Source organism: Amyelois transitella, chromosome 18 (assembly GCF_032362555.1).
Source record: "Amyelois transitella isolate CPQ chromosome 18, ilAmyTran1.1, whole genome shotgun sequence".
Classification (NCBI taxonomy): Eukaryota; Metazoa; Arthropoda; class Insecta; order Lepidoptera; family Pyralidae; genus Amyelois; species Amyelois transitella.
In genome coordinates this window covers 782051-806107 of record NC_083521.1, presented here as the reverse complement: position 1 = coordinate 806107, position 24057 = coordinate 782051, and the positions used below count along the sequence as shown (strand labels likewise).

General features: G+C 36.0%; 3 protein-coding genes and 1 non-coding gene across 14 annotated transcripts in view; 2 read left to right on the top strand and 2 right to left on the bottom strand.

The window, feature by feature from the left end:
* The window catches only part of LOC106137860 (AMP deaminase 2), a 30397-nt gene extending 14896 nt beyond the window's left edge, over positions 1 to 15501 (bottom strand). For 2 of the 7 annotated variants that reach the window (XM_013338785.2, XM_013338792.2), the window contains exons 1-2: positions 15216 to 15501; positions 453 to 594 (exon numbers count right to left, since the gene is read on the bottom strand). In XM_013338785.2, the coding sequence (XP_013194239.2) occupies positions 453 to 594; positions 15216 to 15324 (251 nt within the window). In that variant the 5' untranslated portion in view covers positions 15325 to 15501. Of the gene's footprint in view, positions 1 to 452; positions 595 to 2368; positions 2654 to 8350; positions 8520 to 12074; positions 12233 to 15215 lie in introns of those variants that run through there. The other 5 variants (XM_013338787.2, XM_013338791.2, XM_060949202.1 and 2 more) reach the window with 5 other exon arrangements.
* On the top strand, positions 7093 to 23667 carry LOC106137850 (putative leucine-rich repeat-containing protein DDB_G0290503). Of its 4 annotated transcripts, none has more exons than XM_060949205.1 (14): positions 7093 to 7206; positions 19030 to 19193; positions 19414 to 19616; positions 19842 to 20029; positions 20159 to 20265; positions 20348 to 20522; positions 20606 to 20701; positions 20903 to 21108; positions 21453 to 21699; positions 21879 to 21938; positions 22237 to 22404; positions 22607 to 22741; positions 22923 to 23045; positions 23511 to 23667. In XM_060949205.1, the coding sequence occupies exons 2-14, from the start codon at positions 19111 to 19113 to the stop codon at positions 23598 to 23600; spliced, it is 1881 nt and encodes a 626-aa protein (XP_060805188.1). In that variant the 5' UTR covers positions 7093 to 7206; positions 19030 to 19110; the 3' UTR covers positions 23601 to 23667. The 4 variants fall into 4 exon arrangements, with proteins under 4 accessions (XP_060805188.1, XP_060805189.1, XP_060805187.1 ...); XM_060949206.1 differs by lacking the exon at positions 7093 to 7206 and adding an exon at positions 7334 to 7527 and having other exon boundaries at positions 22610 to 22741; XM_060949204.1 differs by lacking the exon at positions 7093 to 7206 and adding an exon at positions 7334 to 7527.
* On the top strand, positions 8181 to 8270 carry Trnay-gua (transfer RNA tyrosine (anticodon GUA)). The gene is given in 2 exon segments: positions 8181 to 8217; positions 8235 to 8270. It is a non-coding gene; the product is annotated as a tRNA-Tyr (tRNA).
* LOC106137862 (ATP synthase-coupling factor 6, mitochondrial) lies at positions 17138 to 18357 on the bottom strand. 2 transcript variants are annotated; one of them, XM_013338794.2, is made up of 3 exons: positions 18208 to 18357; positions 17902 to 18047; positions 17138 to 17432 (listed from the first exon to the last, which is right to left on the bottom strand). In XM_013338794.2, exons 2-3 carry the CDS (start codon positions 18045 to 18047, stop codon positions 17243 to 17245), a joined length of 336 nt encoding a protein of 111 aa, XP_013194248.2. In that variant the 5' UTR covers positions 18208 to 18357; the 3' UTR covers positions 17138 to 17242. The 2 variants fall into 2 exon arrangements, with proteins under 2 accessions (XP_013194248.2, XP_013194247.2); XM_013338793.2 differs by having other exon boundaries at positions 18151 to 18292.
* Positions 23668 to 24057: the final 390 nt, after the last annotated feature.

Genomic DNA, 24057 nt, shown 5'->3' with positions numbered 1-24057 from the left:
TCAAGAGTAGAGATGGGCAAATGCCCGGGCATTTAAAGCAAATTGGGAAAATTCTCAATAAATGACCAGATAAATGCCCAAAGGGAAGGAATATACTCGTATGGGCATCTATTGGGAATCATTATTTACCCATCTCTAGTCAAGAGTACCCGAAACCGATGAGCTTGTATGAAGGGAGTTTTGAATGTGGATGAAGCGAAAGAAGGATCAGGGATAGCGCCGACGAGAAAAAGGCGTGATTTATGCATGGTGAGTAATGTTTGCTGAAGAACGCTAAGATTGAAATGTACAAATTTGTCTCCTTTCTGGTCAAACAAAAGGACGATAGGGGTATTTCCCTCCTACGGACGATTTTTGGCGAGACTGCTTCACGCTTTTATCACGGATGGTCATTTACCAAAATAAAATTGGGCTATCTTAGGCGAGGCATCCAGTCTAGTCAATGAACTTACTTGACATTGAGTTGCCTCTGGATAAGCAGCTTCTTCTCTATCTGCTCGATAGGGAACTGCGGTACCTCGTAAGGCGCTGACAGCTCGTTGGGGAGCTCCCGAGGCGCCTCCGCCCCGACCGCGCTTGTGGGACTCTCACTCCCTGAAACAATGCAATTCAAATTCAAATTTATTTATTTTTCTCTACACAAACTTATTAAAAATAGGTATTTACAGAGAAGTCAACTATAACTATACCTACAAAGTAAGTTTGTGAGAGTCTGGTGTCTGAACTAATCAGGGCTTGTATTTTAGTACACCAGCACTTCGGTTGCCATACGTACATACATAAAGTCACGTCTATGTACCTTGCGGGGTAGACAGAGCCAACAAAGTACCATAAAAGTATCAAACATTTATTCTCTCTTTTAACCCCTTGTTGCCCTTTTTTCGCAATAATTAGCCTTTTTGTTTTTACATATTAAACTTTATTTGAGTACAAAATTTCATCAAAACTGGTTCAGTGTATTACAGACAGACTGTTACTTTCGCATTTATAATATTAGGAAGAAAGTAGGGATTAAGTCTTCAAATCTGACTGCAACCTGTACAGCTGCTTTTGAAGACTTGATTCATAAGTATTCCACGGATATATCAAGGCGACCAAATAACCAGGATTTGCAGCGATACTTCTGGATTTTGTATTGTCTGCAAATGTTTATCAATAGTACTACACTACTTACAAAGTATGATGTTAAAATGTCTTTCCTGTTTCGAGTACACTCACAAATAACTAGATTATAACGTTAAAAATAGAAATCAAATAGTTACGATAACAGAGTACCTACTCACATACTCTGATAATTATTAGGTATTATAAGATTGGAACACACAAGTTTCAAGACGTTACTTCAAGTAACGTAAGTCTTACTTAATTTTATCTTACATGTGTTGGTGGTTAAAATGACTGATTTGCTTTTAAGAAATATATCGATAGAAATATTTTTCCTTAAATCTTTATTACAACTAAAGAACTATCAAACCATTTATCGAGGAAGGCTTTAGGCTATATAAAATCACGCTGTAACACTAAGGAGCAAACAAATAATGAAAAATGTGAAAAAACGGAGAAAATTAATAATCCTTGAGGGCTTCAATGATGCCAAAAATAACTATTCCACGCCGACGAAGTCGCGGGCAGAGCTAGTAAACTATACAAATAATCGTGGCGAACAAAGCGATACAAATTTTAATTCAAGGCCGCATTGCAGTGTGTTGTGATGTCTGCATAATGATACAGAATATAAAATAGTAATCATGAGCACCTTCACGGCTGTAGCACCCAATTTTCCAATAGAATACTAACGAAGGTCAAAATAAAAATTGTTACACGTACGCCTATCGAGTTGGTTTAGTTTTGTCACAAAAGTAGAAAACTCGAAGAGAAAGATATTAGTTGTCCGAAAAAAAATTTAAGTAGTGCCGTGTGGTTCCCGGCTCCAATAGAAAAAGAATAGGGCCTCTCCATCTGTTTCCCGTGGATGTCGTAAAAGGCGACTAAGGGATAGGCATATAAAATTAAGATTCTTCTTTTAGGCGATGGGCTAGTAACCTGTCACTAATTGAATTTCAATTCTTTCTTTAAGCCAAACAACTGAACGTGGCCTATCAGTGTTTTAAGACTGTTGGCTCTGTCTACCCCGCAAGGGATATAGACGTGATTATATGTAGGTATGTATGTATGTTAAAAAAAATTACAGCCCACCTAAATAAAATCTGGAAAATAAATTGTTTCTTTTCTCGAATTGCGTTCATGTTTAAATTTTCACACAACGAAGGTATGTCGATTCGCTCTTATCAAAATAAAAAACCATTTTGATTAAGTCAAGTTTCTTTAGTCTAACAACAACTTATTTTAGTAAGCAACAGATTATTACTTGATGACGAATCCAGTTCCTCCTCCTGCGTCTCTGAGGGCCCCCTCACATGCCAGATGTCCCGGTCGAAGCTGTACATCATCACAAATTCACTTCCACCAGGATATGAAGGGTCAGTAACCTTCTCCAATACAAAAACCTTTACTACAGTACCGCACTTACTTCTACTATCACTTCACTTAAAGACACCTTCTACTTTTCCCACTTAAACACAAATAAAATATATATATGTATATATGTTTTGTGAACAGTATGTGGTTAACGTTTCATCATTTCTAAGAGGTTATCAACTGTTATCACGCACATAGGTACTGTGACGCAGGCGAAATGTTTAACACAAAAAATAAATAATGAACAAAAATGAATGAAAATCCAGCTGCATTGATAAACAAGATTTGACGTCAATAAAGCGATGCATTGTATCATATTTTGAGAATAAATCTTTTCCTATTAATTGCACTAAGTAGATAGCTAACGTAATTTTTACTTTACGCTTGAATCATAGTGAAACGCGATAATTTTTCTAACCAATACTGGTCTAAATTTGCTGAAAAGTGTAAATTATCGCTGTATTAATGCTTCTTTTGTTTAAATGGGACTCTAGTAAACAGATAAGATTTACAGATTCCCTGGGGTATTAAGGCTAAGGAACATTGCGGACGATGTGCTTTTGGTCCCGTGAATTCTGATAAGGAAGATTACCTATGTATTTTGCAAATTCCCATTGAAACGAATCAAGTACAAGCACGGTAGCATAAAACAGGCAAAATTACCTTTTTTAAAAATGCAGTTAACTTTTATTTTTAACATTCTTAAGTTTTATTTAACTACTAGCTGTGCCCGCGACATCGTCCGCGTGGAATAGTTATTTTGGACATCATTTAGCCTTCAAAGATGAATAATATCCCCGTTTTTTTTTTTTCACATTTTCCATTATTTCTTTGCTCCTTATAGTTGAATGTGATGTTATATAGCCTAAAGCCTTCCTCGATAAATGTTCTATTCAACGCAAAAATAACACCTTTTAAACCTATAATTGCTTTGCAAACTACAAATTTTCAATGCAGTCTATTTATGATAATACTAGAGGCCGCCCGCGACTTCGTCCGCATGGAAACCCTATCAATCCCGCGGGAACTCTGGGATAAAAAGTAGCCTATGTGTTATTCTGGGTCTTCAGCTACCTACATACCAAATTTCATGGTAATCGGTTCAGTAGTTTTTGCGTGAAAGAGTAACAAACATCCATACATCCATACAAACTTTCGCCTTTATAATAGTAGTAGGATTGGTCGGCTGAAAAAAAGAGCTGTACATACCTACGTGATTAAGTTCTTAGTCGCAATAATTTGACTGTTACGACTAAACTTGATTGTTAGGACTAATATGATTATTGGCTAGCAACCTGTCACTATTTGAATTTCAATTCTATCTTAAAGCCAAATAGATGAACGTGGCCTATCAGTCTTTACAAGACTGTTGGCTCTGTCTACCCCGCAAGGGATGTAGACGTGATTATATGTATGTCTGTAATATGATTATTACGACTAAGAACTTTATAAAGAATCCGAAAAGTATTTAAAAGAATCTGAACAATGTAAGTAGGTATATAGGGAAGAGTAATGAGAACTGTGGAACCCACTAGGGACTAGGGCAGGCGAGAACAATGAACTCACAACCATGAAGGTCGACGGGTTGCGAATGCGAGACAATAGACTATTACAAAAATAAAAGGGTATCAAGGTTCCTTCCAATAAGATAATTTTCAATATAAAAATAATTGAACGTGCCCTATTAGACTGTTGGCCCTGTCTACCCCGCAAGGGATATAGACGTGATAATATGTACGTATGAATGTAGGTTGAGTACGCGTTACCCTTTTTTATTGGGATAAAAAGATGAAAAATGAATATACAAAAATAAACAAAACGAAAAAGTGATGGATGAAGGTAACAAAGAAAAAAAAGTGTATTTGTAAGTAAATGCTAATCTCCGAAGCTACTTAACAGAATTTCCGTGGCTTCTTTCAAAACTGTTGGTTCTGTCCACCCCGCAAGGGATATAGACGTGATTATATTTATGTATGTATGTATTTAACCGATTCGGGTTTTATCTATACTAATATTATAAAGCTGAAGAGTTTGTTTGTTTGTTTGTTTGAACGCGCTAATCTCAGGAACTACTACTGGTTCGAATTGAAAAATTATTTTTGCGTTGAATAGACCATTAATCGAGGAAGGCTTTAGGCTATATAACATCACGCTGCAACTATAAGGAGCAAAGAAATAATGGAAAATGTGAAAAAAAACGGGGAAAATGAATAATTTCCTAAATCCTTGATGCGGCTTCAATGATGCCCAAAATAACTATTCCCACGCGGACGAAGCCGCGGGCACGCGGGCACAGCTAGTATTTCATAAAACATTTATGAGTTCAATAAACACATTACCTAGTAAGCAATAAGCTAACTAAACACTGTCACGGGGCGACAAATTCATACATACATACATATGGTCACGTCTATATCCCTTGCGGGGTAGACAGAGCCAACAGTCTGGAAAAGACTGAATGGCCACGTTCAGCTATTTGGCTTAATGAAAGAATTGTGATTCGAATAGTGACAGGTTGGTAGACTATCGCCTAAAAAAGAATCCCAAGTTTGTGAGCCCTATCCCTTAGTCGCCTTTTACGACATCCATGGGAAAGGAATGGAGTGGTTCTATTCTTTGTTGTATTGGTGCCGGGAACCACACGACAAATTCATGAGTTTTCAATACCGCTGTAACCGACTTACCGACTTCAGAGTTACCTACGACCAACAAATACGTCGTAGAACGCTAGAATAAGGCGTAGCCAGCCACAATCCAATTTCTAAGCAATTTACGAGCTGGCATTCTTTGTAATCAACTAGGAATTACGCGAGCTATTGACACGTTAGACGTGCCGTGTGGTTCCCGGCACCAATAGAAAAAAAAGTAAAAGTAAAGTAAAAAGAATTTATTCATTGAATTAAAAAGAATAGGACTACTCCATCTCAACTCTCAACCCCACCGATGTCGTAAAAGGCGACTAAGGGATTTGTATATAAACTTGGGATTCTTCTTTTAGCCGATGGGCTAGCAACCTGTCATTATTTGAAAAAAAAATATTATTTAATATTAAATTATTATCACTACATACCTAGTATAAAACAAAGTCGCTATTTTAGTATGTTTGTCTGTATGCTTAAATCTTTAAAATTAAAATTACGCAACGGGTTTTGATGCCGTTTTTTGTAACAGGTAGAGTGATTAAAGAGGAAGGTTTTTATGTATAATAACATTTATAATTTTGCACCCGTGCGAAGCCGGGGCGGGTCGCTAGTTAAAAATAATTAAATTATTTCAAAAAGCCAAACAGCTGTACCTACGTGGCCTTTAAGTCTTTTCAAGACTGTTGGCTCTGTCTACCCCGGAAGGGATATAAACGTGATGATATGTATGTATGTAGACGTTGGCGAGATTTATAGTCACAAGTAGGTAGTATATCATTCATCATCATTCAAGTAAATAGACTGTAACCAATACATACACAGTAATTTGGTTTGGAAAACTTTCACAAGTAGGTAAGTAAGTAGGTATAATATATATTTATTTATCGGTGATCCATACTTCTTATCCCTCCTGGCTGCATCAGCTCTCTGGAGAAGAGCCCGGGATGTGCCTTTGACCATGGAGTCATATTTATAGGAATCTATTACATACATACTCGTACATACATATAAAAACGTCTTTACCAGTTACGAGATAGACAAAGCTAACAGTCTTGAAAGGATTGAAAATTCACGTCCAACCGAATGGCTTAATGATAGGATTGGGATACAATAGTGAAGGTGCCGGGTGGTTCCCGGCAGTGCCGTGTGGTTCCCGGCAGTGCCGTGTGTTTCCCGGCAGTGCCGTGTGTTTCCCGGCACCAGTACATTTTTCTGGGTTTCTAGCCCATCGCCTAAAAAGAACCCCAAGTTTGGAAGCCTATCCCTTAGTCACCTTTTACGACATCGGGAACGAGATGGAGTGGTACTTTTTTATTGGTGCCGGGAACCACACAGCACATGTCTTCAGTCTTCAGTCAGGTCTCATGAATTCCAAGTAAATCAATCTAAATTATATCAATAATCAATCCTTAAAAAGCCTAAAACATTATATTACACACTTGAAGCTTGTATGTTTTTGTGTATGTAATTATAATGACAATTGCTAAATTAGCATTACATACAACGCCATAAAAGTAGTGTAGCAATGTCAACATTCTGCAACAAACTGACGCAGGTCACAGACTAGGGTCAGACAGCCGATAAGGAAACTATTCTGTAACTATTTAAAGAGTTACACGTGGCCCAACACTATTACATCAATATAAACCAAATAAGTTACGTATTAAAACGTTATTTTGTTTATTATCGATTAGGTAATGTGAACCTAAATGACTGCTTTTGTCTATTGCTTAAAAAAAACTTAATTATCTTAATAACCATCATAAATTTTAAATACCTCAATGATTAATTTCATAATAATTAACAAACTACAATATCTTTTAATTTAATAGCTACAATAAACGCCTTTAAAAAATTTCATAATTTGCAAAGTAAATAACCATCATAAATTTTAAATATCTCAATGATTAATTTATAAAAAGCTTCAATATCTTTTAATTTAATAGCTACAATAAACGCCTTGAAAAAATTTCATAGATAATTAATTTGCAAATCAAAAATTAATTCAGATCATGTTCACATAACACCGCATACCGGACGCCCGTTTGACGGAATTGAAAATCGAGAAATCATAACAAGTTTCAATGTGAGTGCAACCCGTTCGCTGTTAACCTCGATTCATTTCGACCAGCTGTTAAATTACATCACTAAATTCGCCTAACAATGCAGCCGTCTTAACTTATTACATTAAAAAAAAAACAAATTGTGCCTTCATCACAGTATCGTAGAATAATCAAAACACACCACGCGAATTAAAGCCACGATCAGAGAGCTGTCAGCTGAAACGTCAGACGCGGACTGGCGGGCTTGACTGACTGACCCAGTGGAGTTCTACCCCGCGAACCTCGCGATCCCCACGCCGCGACACCGGGTGTAAACAAAACATGCTCAACTGGTACTTCAGAAGGTAACCATTACGTTATTTAAATTGCTCGCTTTGATCGCAATGTCGAGACTGTTGTCGCATAACGTATGATATAATCACGTTTACATACCTTGCGGGGTAAACAGAGCAAAAATCAAAAGAATGAAAGGCCCCGTTCAGCTGTTTGGCTTTATGATAGATTGGATAGTATAGTATAAAATAGTAGGTACAAACGATAATAAACATCTTGGAGCTCAAAAATAATGTCAACTTATTAGCTTACTTGTGGAATAGAACATCGTTATAATTTCTTAATAAAAATACTGTTTATTTACTCAGACAAGATTACATGACAATAGTACCTACATAATTGTTGAATTCATATTATTATGTAACGGAATGGAAATGGGACGACAGCCGATATATGTACGTATAAATATGAGAGCGTTTGGCTTTCAAGCACAAAAGTGGGGCCCAACCCAGTGGGACTATGGCACATAATGGATGTAATATAGAACTTATATTCAGAAATCGTCTAAAAGAAAATCAATCTACTGTAAAACTGGTTACCTATCAACATTCGTTTCAATTAATTTGTGTCGTTTACGAGTTTCCACGAGTTATAGAAAATCATTGTCACCCTAATGCATTTAGGAACATTTGTAACGCATTTCATAATTTCGCATCTTGATATACCTTCGATAGCTCAGTTGGTAGAGCGGTGGACTGTAGAGGTAAAAGTAGCTGATATCCATAGGTCGCTGGTTCAAATCCGGCTCGAAGGAATTTTTTTAATTATTTTTCTAACATTTTTTGTAACTTACCTAAGTTACCAAATAATTAGTAAAAACGGCTAAAAACTTACCGTCATCATCGAAGAAACAATCTGTTATGATTCTCGGAGACCTGGATCCATCCTGCACTCCTCTGGAGGACATTTTGAGCACAGATTGCACTAATTAAGTAATCGTGATACAATTTTGCACACAAAACAAATATCTGAACAATATTTTTTTCAAAACGAGTATTCTCTTCTGGAAAATGAGTAATGCTTGCAGTTCTATGTAGAAACTTAACATCATACTGACCCCAGTTTTGAGACCCAACCTTGGCAGGCTAATACCTGACTAAACGACGAAAACGGCCAACCCTAAATCCACATATATACTTCATACTGAAACTTTTTTATGATAAAAAAGTTCTTTTTATAAACCTATTGTTTTACCACTTTAAAAAAAATTGTTCCCTTCCCATCAGAGGTTTGATAGATTACGTCAGATTTGACTATTGAGCTAATCCTCGAAATAATTAGATGCTTGCGCAGGTTATTGATAAGACTTCTTTAAAAAAAAGAACTTTGTATTTATTCATAAGGTAGATTAGCGACTACAACAATAGTAACAAAATTATTAAAAACATTTAGTCATTTATAAAAAACGACTAAATAATTCCCTAAGTTAACCGATATTATTAAAATGACAATAGTGCTTTACCTCAAGAAAAAAGGAGCATACGTTTACGTATGCTTGACTCCATAAAAATGTCTAAATCCGCTTCAATGGCGGCGAAATCACAACAGACAAACTTTCGCATTTATAACATTAAGTAGATACCTACTTATTGATTGCAGTTTTCATTTTAAGAAAAATAGTAAAGTTTCTCTTATAATCAAAGGTCGTATAAAATCAATCGCACGAGCATCTCTGCAAGAAATAGTTGCCTATTTTTATTCCTTTTAAAAATATCTCCGTAAGATAAACAAAATAAATATCTAATTAGTCTCATGAAAATATTATCTTCCTAAACATAATCGCATTTTATTAGATCAAGATAGCCCTCCGGCGTCCATAGCAAAAAGTTTTGATGTCTGTCTAATTCGGGAGGCGAAAACGAATTTGTGAAGATTCTGAGAATCGCTATATTTAGATATCTTAGTATTATCTGGAAAGGCAGGTGGGCAAATACCTACACTGACATGAATAACTAGTTGTTCATCCACGTACAAAAGTCTTTTGATGGTCAAACTGTGACCAATTTTATTGACATGATCATAGGCGTATTGACATGGTATTCTCGGGTGATCTGGTCTGGCCAGAGTCAATTTGGGGACTCCTTTAATGGACAAGCCCATGGGCAATGATTATTTATAAGTGGCAGGTGGACCAATATTTACAGCGGGCGTGACGTCCTATGCATAATTTTCTTTTTATCAAACAGTTAACAGTAAGAAACTTCGAAAAGTATAAAGTACTCCTCATGATATTAAAAACACAAGACGAACCTAATTTAAAACAACCATTGATTAGGTCTGATATTATGAGACTACCACGACTACCTCGAATACCAAGACCACACGACCAAAGTAGACACAAACCATATCAATAACAAGTGAAACATTATGACAAATCCTAGTAGAAGATCTCAAAACAAAGCGAATGCGTCTTACCCACTTTTATTTTATGAACCCCCTATCTGTTACTTATTAATTTGTTACCTACGAGTACAAAGTATTCTAAGCCTTCGAGCAAAAACTAAGTAATAGAAGATTTAAAATAGGAAAATGGCTTACCGACTTCAATAACATGAAAAAATCCCTATCTGTAACTCTTCGATTACTGACCTACTATTTAAACCTTGGAGTTGACCAGACCAGTGAATCAATATCGCTGGCTAGCCGCAGTGCGTGCGCTGACTGGCGCCGGTCTATTTCGGAGGCGGCACAGCGCCAAACGCCCACGCATCTGCACCAGCTCAGAACATGAAAAGTCAATTACCTTGTTGGCATAAAAATATGAAGCAGAAACGTTGTGAAATACAAATGTGTAAGGGTGAGGGAAAACATCGCGAGGAAACCTGCACATTTTTGGCAACTGAATGTTTAACCATGATCCAATATAAGTTATGTTCCTCTACAAAGATTTCGAAGGTCGCTTCGTGTAAAAACGTGACTCAACCAAACCAGGATAATGGTCGACACCTAAATATGCAACCCTGGCTACTATCCAGAAAGCTGAGGATGTAACAGGGACCAAAGTCAATCCAGGAGGAAGGAAGGGTAAAATACCTTTGGCTGCAACAGAAGCAACTACCTATGACTTTCTACTTCATAATGCAGAGTTAAGAAATTTGGCAGTTTTTTAAAAACCTATTTACAATACAATACTTTTTTTGCCAAGAAGGTGGTATAAAAATTGTATGCTAAAGGTCTAGAAGGTCCTAGAAGTGTACAAATTTTCCTATGTCGTTACAAACTTTGTATTTAAAATAGACTTGACAATCTTCCAGCTTTTGCTACTCTGTAAAGTCTCCCGCAGTTGTATTGACTCATTGTTGCCGGAAAACGCGGGAAAATTATTACTTCGCGTGCGAACGACCGTTGGTTGACACGCGACAGTTCTTTAGTGGAATATTCGCGAATTCTCGATAAATTATGACACGTGGCATGATAAAATTTTACTGGGAAAACAGGAATATTTCCCTGAAAGATTGAAAGCATCAAATTTTTTGAATACTTGGACCGCATGACAGGTTCAAAAGAATGGAGGAACATGACAAAAGCACAAAAGTCTTGTCACAAAAGTATGAGTTATGCCGACGACTTTAAATAAAAATAAATAGGTAGTTACTTCAGAACCCAAGAAGCAATGATACTAATATTGTTACTATATCATCGTGGTGTCACCAGTGATTTTCAGTGGGAACCTAATTTAAATTTAAACAAACAACATCGATAAAATCTTACCAACAAATCTTAATAATCTAAACTGAGTTCTGAATATAACGCCCAACCAAGGTTAGCAGACCATCAGCCTTGCTCAAAGTAAATACAAATAATTTTGTAAAAAAGTAACTTCGTGACAGCAACCAACAACATTGTCCCTCATATAGGTATGCCCAAAATTTTATGGCTTTGTTCAGGAGTTGTCGACGTATAGACAAACGAGAATCATCATGAATATTATACGAGTTAACGGGCTCTGACTTATGACACCTGCATTTCTGTAGTTTACTCAATAAAATGGCCTTGCTGTTTCAGTGAACCGCATCGGAAAATGACGAGTACCTAGTAGTCTCGTTATGATTTACAGCAGATAAACAAGCAGTGTATTTAGCTAGTCTAGAGTTTACGTACTGTTTACTTACTAATTTTAATATCTTATATCCTCGGATTTTAATGCTTCATAATGCATTCCAAAGATAACGGTTTATTAGCTTTATATGATATCATAGATAACATTATAAAGATGAAAATATGCGGTATTGTATAGTCAGTATTCGCAATTCATAAGTACGTAAGTCCTATCTGAAATTAAACTGCGATATGGACTAGTCACAATAAGGAAACTGATAACATTAGGCTAAGAGATCTTTACCAAATTTATCGACACTTGACAAATGTTTCACTTGTTGTTTTGCGAAAACAGTCTGAATATGAATTGATACATCAATTTCGCTACATCTTTAGCTGGTACATATCATTCATAGTATAAAGACGTAGTAGATATAAAGGGCATGTAGATTGATAGTCAACACTAAACAAATTGCGCCGCTGAAACCGAGAGTCGAAGGCAACTGCAAACATTACTCACGCTGCTCACAGCTGCAATACAAACATTAATCCAGAAGAGAGCTCGTTTCTTACAATCTGTAATCTCAAACTGAATCACTTCACTGCACTGTAGAAAACTGAAAGTATGTTATTGTAGCGGTGTTAGGACGAGGACTGAAGCGCGCGCGGGCGCCGGCTGGCACGAGTCGTGATCTCTTTTGTGACGTCACAATGTTCTATTTGTGCTTTGTTGTCGTTCTGATTACCTTAATTTAGTGATCGGTTGCTTAGTGACGGGTTTGATGAATGGGAAAATTGTGACTGGTTAAATTAGCGTTAAATTGTTCAGTGTTGTGGATCTAGACTAAGGACTGAGAGCTGGAGTTGTTGAGACAATTGATAGATAGCGTAATCTATACTTTGAAGCTTTGAAGAAGAATATTCCATAATTCTACTGGAAATGCCCAAGGCTCAATGATTTTGAATAGAGCAAAATATTAGCTGATTATAGAAGTTTTTTTATTCTTATTTCAGAAAAAACTGTGGTAAATAACATACTTGATGTCCCCCACATACCTAAATTGATTTGATCAAGAATTCATTCAATTCGATATTTGGACAATGCTATTGTACTCAAAGTATTGATTAGATCAGAAATAGAAATTTATCTGATTGACGTTATCGCTATGAACGAAGGTACCATGTGAGTGACATCGATGTAAGTTGAAATGTACGAAACGGCGGTAGTTAAACTACCACAATAAAGGCATATTAATCAATTTTATAAAAGTTTGGCATTGGCATTGTGTTTCTTGCCATAGACTCTTGTCCCTGAACTACATCTCCCGCGCGAGTAGTAACTACTTTGGTGCCAATTTATCTTGTTTGTTAGTTTTAGTAGTCGTTAGTATTAGTGATTAGTCTTAGTTTTTAGCTCAATCTTTATGATTTGTACCATAGATTACCTCCAATAAATTGAGTATCTTTCATTCGAGTCGAGAGTCACCAAAATTAGAAGTGCGAAGGCCGGAAGTGGTAGCTGACTTTACATTACGTTACGTTACTGGTTATCTGTGATATGTACCTACCTATTTACAGCATCATGGCGACAAGAAACAATTCAAATACATATGCTTATACATATACAGGGTGACATTTAAAACAACTGCATCCTTTTAAACATAGACTATACCCCTAAGCTCGCCTAATCATAAGACTTCTACTAAACTACCTACTTGAATAATGGAGAACAAAAGATAAATCTCCATTAGAAAACATCATCCTTCCTAATCTCTAAGTCTTTACTTCAGGTAAAAGATCAAATTTTGAGAGGTTTTTGCTACATCTGTCTTATCTGAATCGCTTATCAGATATCTTTGCGGCGCCGACCAAAGCCATACTTCAAAATATTGCTATCTGTTACTGTCGCCTATCTTTTTAAACAATTGAAAATAGCTTTTTATCTCGTTTGATATCTAATACTTCATTGACAAGTTGGTGACGATTCTATTAAATAAATTCCTACGCCTTAGTGAGAACTTTAGTTACCATGGGAGATATAAGAAGTAGGTACTACTACCTAAGTATATTTTTATCTTAGTTTGTGTGTTATAGTCGGATTTCTATGAGAGTCCCATCAATACAGGATAGTAATGGCTACATTTTTTTAAATGAGAATTAATTTTTACAGGATTCAGATAAACTTGATACCTACTCGCTAGCTGCTTCGCTCGCATAGGTGGTAGGAAATTACCTAGGTACCATCCATAGGAAGTTAACTACTCACTCATTATACATAAGTAGTAGTTAATATCAAACCCTGTGCATAGGTAATTTTTTAGAAATTAAAGGAACGATCTGTATTTTAGTAATAGTATCCACCTACAAGTAGGTACTTAGTCCTAAATAAAGTAGTAACGAAATTTCAATCATTAGACATACATAGATAACAAAAGAGGTAACTCCATTTCGTATTTTAAATGGGATATTTTGGAATTTCAATTGATAAACAGGTCATTGAGATTAATACGCCATTAATATTTTGGCTATTCCGCGCAAAGTAGAACAACATGCAACGCCGCCGCTCAGCTGACGCGTCAAAATTATCGACCCGGACACCCGGCCGAGGGAAAAGTGCTGCTGTCTCCCTTGTTGGTAGTGTTCCAAGAGGATTCGACAATTAGTCGGGTTATAACACGGGGTCACGATAGGGGTTATTGAGTGCGGCTGTACTGCAGAGTGCATGCGAACTAGGTAACCCTTTTGTGAATCGCGCATTCAGAGAAAACAGCTGACTCGAATTTGTGTTTTCGTTAGGCTGCATAAATTACAAATCTTTTTAGTTTTCCTAGTTTATTTTTGCGCCTTTTTATACATATGTACCAAAGTTACCTACTTTTTAGGCATAAGTCATTGATTTAATTATAGGTATATGAATTAGATGTAGGTAGGTATGTAAGTCTTAATTAAAGTAAGTTTTGTTTTTTTAAAACAACGAGATAGCACTATTTAGGTAAATACCTAGGCAGGTACCTACCTATAAACAAAATCAGGCATAATTTTATTTTTAGAAATCATTGGTTAGTTTCTACAGTAGTGAATATTACGTCAGAAAGGAAATATTCATGGAAATGTACTAGCTATTGAGACGGAACAAATAGTGCATTGTTAAGAGTCGTAAAAATTATTCGCTTAACGATTACCGTGGAAAGGAAAGTGTGTTGTGGGAAAATAACAATTGAATTTTTGTTACTTTACAAGAACTAAAAAAGTAGGTAAGTACCTATTTTCATTCAGTGTCAAGTCCGATGTAATTGTATGAAATGTAACATAAGTGTATAGGAAATTATTTCTGAATGCCACCTGGGAAAATAATCTATTGATTCATCTCTGAATTTGTCCTTTCAAAATAAATGCTGACCATCACTGTTTTTCGTGTATTATTTATTTATTCTTACCAGATCCAATGAGGTTTACCTACCTACTGAAAAACTATATCCCGTATCCATAAATATATTCTATGATCCATCATCACCTCAGGCAAATTCCATTATCAGTTAACAAATCTCAAAAGGTAAAAGAATCCCATTTAGCGAATCGCGTGTAAAGACAATGCCGAACACTCGAAGTGTTAGGACAAACGTAAACAATCTTTGTTCCTGAACCTTTGGTTATTGCTCACCTATACGTTTGCTGAGTAGTGGTGTGCTTCGTCCAGGATCCTCCTCTTCAACATCTACATCGAAAGAGAACGGGAAATTCTTCGTGGACCCTACAAAACCGGGCTCCATGCCAATGTCTTTTTATCACAACTACACGTACAATGTCATTGGCTATTGGGCGCTGACTGAAGTGTGGGTCCGTAGGGGCCGGCGGCGGAGACAAGCCGGCAGTTTGTGCGAGGGAACGAGACGCCAGAACGCGCCAACGTACGCACACGGCAACACCTATTCATACACTTTATGGAAATGATTCATTTCGCACGTTCGTTATCATTGATACGGAAAAATACGTAGGGGAAATCAAAATCACTTGAACTCTGCGCCTAATTTCATTAATGAGATTTTGTTGCGAGAGGAAAAATTGCTATGTGTATTTGTCAGGCGCTCTGTCGTCAATCAATGGTGTATTATAATTAAGGCTATTTTCTTCAGAAATAAAAATATGACATGCAAAATATGTTTTTCTCTTTTGAAAGCTGTGCTTAGATAAATACCTAATATGCATTACTCGTTAAAGATAGTCCTGAGATTACCCAAGGTCGTAGCTGAATAACAGTGGCGACTAAGTTTACTTTGGCTATACTGTTCGATATAATTTTATTAAACTCATTACATACAGTAATACCCCGACTTACGCTACCTCGACTTACGCGAATTCGGAGTTACGCGATTTAATTTTCTCGTCTATTCGTTTTCTGTTTGAACGTCGCGTAGTCAAGGTAAAGCGTCGGCGTTTGTTTCTGACTCCTCCCGCCTGCATTATTATTCGTTCAGTTAACAACAGGCACAGACGTGTAGTGCGGAATCGGCGCGTAGGTACATAAGTTACGATTTTGTGTTTTTTTGTGCGTTGTGCGACGTCCTGAGATATTTACTAAGTACTATGGCATCCAAACGAAGTAGAACCGACTCTTTTCACTTGGTAGAAAAATAAATTTAGAAGTGGATAGTGATGATGTTCAAGAGCTGTTGGATTCATACAATGAGGAGCTTACAATTGATGAGCTCATGACAATGCGTGAACAAGAGGAAGAAATTGATAAACATGATTCTTTGGATCCAGTTCAATTAGAAGATCAAATGACAGTTGGAAACTTGACAGAAGCCCTCAGTTCGATTGAAAAAGGGTTAACAATTTTGGAAAACATAGACTCCAATGAAGAGCGCATTTTTGTTACAAAACATAGAATAAAAAAATTACTAGGATGCTACGAGGAGATATTACGGGAGAAGAAAAAATCATTGACTCGTCAGACGACTTTGTTACAATTTATAAAACCTTCTACATCAAAATAACTTCGGATTGTGTTTATACACTCTATTAATATAGTTTGTCATATTATCTAAAATTAGATACTAATTATTTCCTAAATGTTTTATTTAGTCTCCAGTCCCAATTAAATATACTTTGTATGTCTTTATATGCAAAATTGTACCCCGACTTACGCGAATTCGACTTACGCGGATAGCGCTCAGTCCCACCTATCGCGTAAGTCCGAGGTATTACTGTACTTGTTTCTCGCGACTTTTCATGCGTTAATTTATAAGTTATTTGAATACCATATCCATAAAACATATTCCAGTACCTACTTCGATTCCTTATCAATCAGATTTTTTCATACTACAGCATGATTTCTATTCTATGTAATTATTAATTCTTATCCCTTCATTTTCGAAATACTAATATAATATCTTGCAAATTTTTCATTCTATTATTTCAGTGTCAAAATTGCAAAATTATTTATATATCACCATTCAAGCTAGTTATGTTGCAAGAGAAAAGGTTACTGAACAAGTTCTTTCTCAAAATTTTTGTGAAAGTTCAGGTGATGACTTTTCTGGTAAATTAATATAAAAAAGGTGTAGGAAAAAACAAGTAAAGTCTAATACAACAATTTATTCATGCGCTCAACACAAGACCTGATATTTGACAATTACCGCATTAGACAATATCTTTATAAATTAACTATGGTTATAACTAAGTTGTTCACTTCTTCTTGGCGTCCTTGGAGGCGGCCTGCTCATCAATGGGGTCAAGTTTGGGCTCGTCAAACTTGAAGCTAGGGAATGCGGTCATGTCTACTCCGGAGCCGCCACCATACTGCCTCTCCAGTTTCTCCAGCTCAGTCTTCAGTTCTTTTTCGATTGAGGGACTGGGGTCCACAAGTTTGCCTCCACTGCCAACATTTATTACATGTAAATCATTCACAGATAACATAACATAAAATCATGTCTATATCCGTTGCGGGGTAGACAGAGCCAACAGTCATCAAAATACTGAAAGGCCACGTTCAGCTGTTAGGCTTAATGATAGAATTTCAGCATTCACAGATGACAACAATAATCCCAATTAACATACTAGCTCTTCTTTGGCATTGAAATGTTTTGTCTTCCAGGGAAAGGAACCCAGGCTACATTTATGAGCATGATCTAAAAGTAATGAATTCAAACAAATACAGGGCAACTTATATTATATCTGACCTCTGTGACCCTAACGCATCTGGAGTCATGGTTTGTCAATCAGGTTTATTAATATCATCAAAACTAGGCATATAATTCCAACAGAAAGACATATTAATTATTTATTACAATATTTCTTTGAAACAAATACATAAAATGTAGGCATAAAGGTGAAAAGTTACGTACGCGCTCTTCTGTTTGTATTCCCTGATTTTATCCAAAAAGAGCTGTTGAATTGGGTCGTTAGCACTCTGAGCTGCTGCTAAGTTTCGTGTGCATACCACCGTGATACGGGCGGTCCTCAAACCAGCTAATAATGAAGAAGTGAGCATCTGAAAAATATTAGCTAACCTCAACAATGTTACATAACAACAGCAACAAATAAAATATATTGGTTTTATTAAATCGTTAGATAGTAAAATATTTTAATCTTACATTGTTATTTTATAGTTAAAAATGAAAACTACACACAATAATCACAGAAAAAAATACCTTTTTGCCTTTTGAAAATCTCTCTTCAAAAGTCAAATTTTGACAATTCAGGCAATGTTGCAAGCAGTTGAAGCAGTCATGTAATAACTATTTTTTTCCTGGATTTTTGTCAGTATTGCCCATTGCCACAAAACACACGAACACTTTTGGAACAAGTTGCATCCAAATTATGCGTATTATTTTACAAAGGTAAATCTATTTTTATATTCTTAGAAGACTGAAAAAAAGGGTATATACGTCTGTAGGCCGATTATGTATAACCTTTTCTGGCTGTACCGCCATAGATTGCTTTGATATAGGAAGGATATTAAAAAAATATTTTTAAATATTTTTTTTCAATTCCATTCCCGCCATATTTTTAATTGAGAATTACCGTGCTTGAGGTGGCTTGGTTGTAAGTTAGTCAAACTATTATTTGAAATCCTTCTCATACATCGCTTACTTATTTAATTAATTCTAGTAGGTAGTATATTTAGTTACCACAATGGATGTTAGCGAAATAACAAAAGTCGCAAGTAGAAAGAGGCTCAATGTAGACGCGGAGAAACTTCGTGAAAAAGTATCTCGGGAAACAGCTAAAATTATAAAATTAAAGGTATGCAATGCACCAATTGATAAAATGGAATTTAATTAAATTATTATTAGATAGACGAGAATAAATATATCAACTTTGGAAATATTGCGAAATATTGGACAGACTACTTATAAACTTACCCAAGTACCTTTTCCCTTTAAATTCCAAACCCAATCCCAACCCAAAAAAGCGAAAGTAAAGCTTGTTAATAATTTTTTGTTGTTGTAATTAATTTACTTTTGAATCAGGTCGCGCAAGACACCGCATACTGGGATTTAAAAGAAAAGCTGCAGCAGGTCGAAGGCAACCATGAGCGTTTGCAGCAAAACATGGTGGAAGTTCAAATGCAGCACGAATCTATTTCTGGCCAGTACCAGGATGAACTTAGACTCCGTCCCGATACTTTGAATAAGTTCTTAGCTTTTTATTTTATGCTTTTTATATATCTTATTGTGATACATGCAGATCTACGACATTTTTTTTACAAATGTACCGTACCTAAAACGTAGAAAAGTCAAGCAAGAAACGTAGCTATGCTAAATAGAGATGGGGCTAGGGTGGGCAGCATTGGTAATATTAGGATCACAGATTATATATTTTGTATATTATATATCTTGTATATTTGTTTAAAGGCTAAGCAGTACACGTGAGATATGTGACGTGCTGGAAGAGTACAGTGAGCGTCTTAAAGATACACTATCCCGGTGCAAGAGTGACCAGGCGAGTCTGTATGAGGCTTATCAAAAGTCGGGCAAAATCGTGCGTGATATGAAACAGCAACATGAAAGAAATGAAGAAAAAAATATGCAACTTATAAACAATTTAAACGAGAAAGGTATAGTTTATGATGTTGTAGTAATCAATCAATTGATCATATTAATGTATTCTCGTCCAAATTTATATTTAAAGTTTGGATAATTGTGAAGCTGACTTTATGGAAAAAAATGCTGCAGTGCAGTTTGTTACCACTTCTTCTGCACTGAAGTTTTGGAAGCGAATAATAATTGTTGATTTGTATGTTTCCTGAAAAAATACTATAACATGTTCTATGTTTTCACAGTGGCAGCATCAAATGAGCACCAAAATAAGCTGATCGAGTTTCTCACCGCTGCAAAACAACAAGTAGATGCGGATCACTGTGAGACTAAGAGATGTTTACTTGAAACTCGGCGACAAAAGGATGAACTATCTGCCTCTATCGCCGAAATAGGATGTCGTCTTGAGCAGGCGAAGTATGACATACAGATGGTAAGTCTTTTAGATCGATTTTATATGGGTATTTCAGCAATAATAAGTCAATGTAACATAAGCAGTATGAACCAATTGAATAGCAAACTTTGATCGTGCGGGTGGATAACATTTTGTTTGCCTTAACAGAAAGACGCAGCTTTAACAAAAATTAAGCAAGAGACGAATCAATTGATTCAACAGTTATCTGCACAGAATGACGAGCTGAATAATAAGATCAATCATAAGGACAAAGAGTAAGTTAGGTTTAAAAAACACAATTATTAACAATTTTATGAGTTCTAGGAGATTTTTATCATAAATATTACGGTGTTTTAGCCTGGCAGAAGCTTTGGAAACTATAAAGGCATTGCAAGGGGCTGTAAGCAACCAAGATGTCTACGCAGCGGAGCTACGTGAACAACATTCTAAATTGCAAGATCAGCTCGCCTACTCTGAACAGTGCCTACAAGCTGCTGATGAGGAAAAGAAGCAACTGCTCGAAGCTATTCAGGTTAATAGATTTTATTTACAACATTTCCTTGAATATTTTAGAATCCAACTTTTAGGATCATGTTATCGTTTTCTCTTTCGCAGAATTTAACTGATGGAAAAGATAATCTCAAGAATATGGTAGCAGATCTCACAGCTTCTAAGGAGCAACTCGAAAATATAGTTAAGGATAAGGAGGAGGTAATTGTTACTCAACATATTTTTCTCATCATTACTTGCACAATGTACTATGTCCAATAGCTAAAATTGAAATATTCTGTGTGGATTATGATTTTTCAGTTACGTTGTATAAAATTTGAATGGCTGGATAGACATTCCACTGTTCTTATTGCAATCAGAGTGTTTGTACCTGAAATTTAACCAACATTAAATGTGTGGCAGGCAATCCAGAAAGCAGCTACGGATATAGAAAGTTTGGAGTTAAAGCTAATGAAGATAGAATCAGAAAAGGATGATTTAGCTACAGAGCTTGCAAAAGTTCAAAATCTCTGCGCCAACCATGTTTCTGAGATTGATGCGTTGCAAGCTAGCTGTCTTCAACTGCAAAATAATATTCAGAATACTGAGACTGAGTTCAAAGATTATAGGTTAGTTAAAGCAAAACGTTACATATAATCATCATTGCTTATAAAGCTCAATTTACGATTAATAAGCTAAATAGAGTTAAGTAGTTATATTCATGTAATGTTTTTATGGTTGGGTGGAAGAGATTGTATAATGCGTTAAGGCCTTTTACACATCACATTAGTTTTAGAATAAGTTAATTTTGTTATAATTTATGTAGTGTATTTTGTTATATTTATAAAGTGTATTCTATCTATCTATCTACATGTATGTGTAAGAATTCATCATGGAACCATATTTCACAACGTGGCTAAGGCATCACTTCCACAGAAAATACTGCTTACCCATTTTATTCAAATAATTCTAGACAAGAAAGCGAAGGCAAGATCAAGGAGCTAACAGTTGCCATTGATATAAAAGAGAAAGATCTCGACACGAAGGCATGCACGATCGCACAGCTCATGTGTGAGGTAGGCACTGCCGGAGAGACTGCAGCTAGGCTCGAAGCTGCTCTGCAGAAGCTGAAGATAGAAGCTGACTTGGAACGACAAGCTGCAACTGAGAGGGACGCCCATCATAAGCGACAACTTGAGCATACTCAGACGCAAGTGGCTGTAAGTAGGGAACAATTTGATAACTACTTGAGTATTTCAACTTATCAGGAGTAGGTCCTCGCTTTTGTTTGAGAAAATTTTACCTAAATATGATATTGTGCGCCATTTATGCTTCATATTCTTAACAAAAACCTAGTAAAATTATTATTTGATGAAAGTTTTTTATTCTGACCTTGCAGGAAAAAGAAAACGAATTATCAAAACAAATGACCATTATTCTCGACATGAGAAGCGAAAAGGTATGTTTTTCTTTCATGATCTAACAAATTTTGCCTTTCTTTACCGATATACTTGCTTTTGCGTAGCGCTTCGCTCCTGTGGGAATTTCCATGTTATTCCTAAAGGTCTATTCTATCTATTTAGTTTACCAATTTTTTTCAAAACAGGTTTATTGTTCTTGAGTTTATTTATTACAAAAATACAAGTATTTTTCTCTTTATTATAGGTAATGTGGACAAAAAGTCGAGAGACAAAAGCATAGCAATAGTAGTTTTAAATTGAGCACAGTTTATTATTTTTCATTTTCGTATACTGCAGGATCGTCTCCAGGAAAAGATCCAAAGCATGCAGAATAAAATCGACAACATCCAGAAGGAGCTGTCCGAACCACAGCCACGCGCGCCCATCGGAGACGCCCCAGAGCTCGATGACAACGCCGTGGCGTTCGCTCCTACTCCCCGACCACCTCCAAGCATTAATGCTAAAGTAAAAATTGCATTGATGAGTAAACTAATGAGCTTACATAAAGATTATAATGAAGCCAAAGAAATATGCAGCGATTGTGGCTAATGAAACTTTAAAGTCTGTGCTTATTGCTTACCTCTATAATGACTTTTTGTCATAAGACAAATCACATGTACTAGAATCCCGTCTTTTTTAAAAACTAGATACCTGAATGTCGTTTCAGCAGCATGGCATAATGAAGTCCCCCATTCTGAAGCCTCAGAAGAAGAACAAGCTCCCCGAGAATGGCAAGCTCGACAGCATGCTGTTTAGCATGTTCAGCGACACCAGCATGGATGAAGATAGCAACATGATTGACGTAAATATGAATTATGTACACAGTAAAAAATTCACCATTTGTAAAATGTAGTGTTTTAAAAATTCAAATACAAATTTTAAAATGTCATAATATTATATTGGCTTTACTGGACTTATTGAACTCTTAAACTTTGCTAATGTTATGTTTGTTTTTTGCTATACAAATAACTACTTATTTGCAGCGTCGTGAGGTAGATCGCCGCTTTGAGGCACTGGCACGAGGGGAACCGCTACCGCCTACTTCTATCAACTCGCTCAAACGACGCAAATTGCCCAGCGGTGGACTCCGACCCAACGATGAAGAAGTAAATTATTTTATTGAATATGTGTGCATATTAATTATGTACCAGGCAGTATAACATTATTATTTCTATACATAAATTTGTCTACACGTAAAACATTCGAAGTGGAAATTATGATCTTTTCTAGCATATTAAAAATATAAATTGCCTCACCATTAAGCTGCCCTCCCTTATTATTCTAGATACGCCACAAAGTTGTGCACAGCTACCTGTATTTGTGTTGTATTATTTTTAACCCCTCATTAAATAATGATTGTCTGTCGGTCTGTAGCGCCTAAGATCCCAAAGGGATGAATCCATTGTTAGATTATTTTTTAGTTTAAAAGGTGAGTTACTCGAATGTTCTCAGATACGCGAAACATATTTTGCCACGACTCCTTCAATATGGGTATCAAATGAAATACTTAAATACATTGACTATTTGTGTCGGGGGATTTATACATTTTTAATGTTTTTTTTTTATTTCAGGACATGTCCCTTTCACAAATAAAGCAAACTATGAAGCACAAGGAGCCAAGAAAATTTTTCAAGAATGTGCGAGCTGGCAATAAGAAATAGATTTTTTTTTCAATTATCTTGTCAATTCTTTTATTATATTCTTAATTTTCTCCAGTAAATGATTTATTTTGTAACCTCAAATGATTAATTTAAGATTAAAGTACTAGCAAACCTCAAGTTTCTCACATTTATTTAATTGTCTCTGTACCTTAATTGTCGAGGATGTCCTCGCGAATACACGATAAGTCAAGACAAGAGTATGTAGGTACTTTATATTGTACCAATAAGGTTACATGATTAGAGTGAAGAGTTTCTGAGACTATCTATAGATATAGTTCTGCCGAACTCGTGAGGGGTAAAGACGTGATTCAACCGTAAAGCACCCTTCTTTACAGTTGTCTAGTCTTAAATTTTTTTCTACATACATAGGTACATACCATCACTTCCCATTGGGGTAGGCAGAAACTATGGAATTCTACTTTATTTTTTAGACTAAGTGGAAAATGCGAAGAGAAAT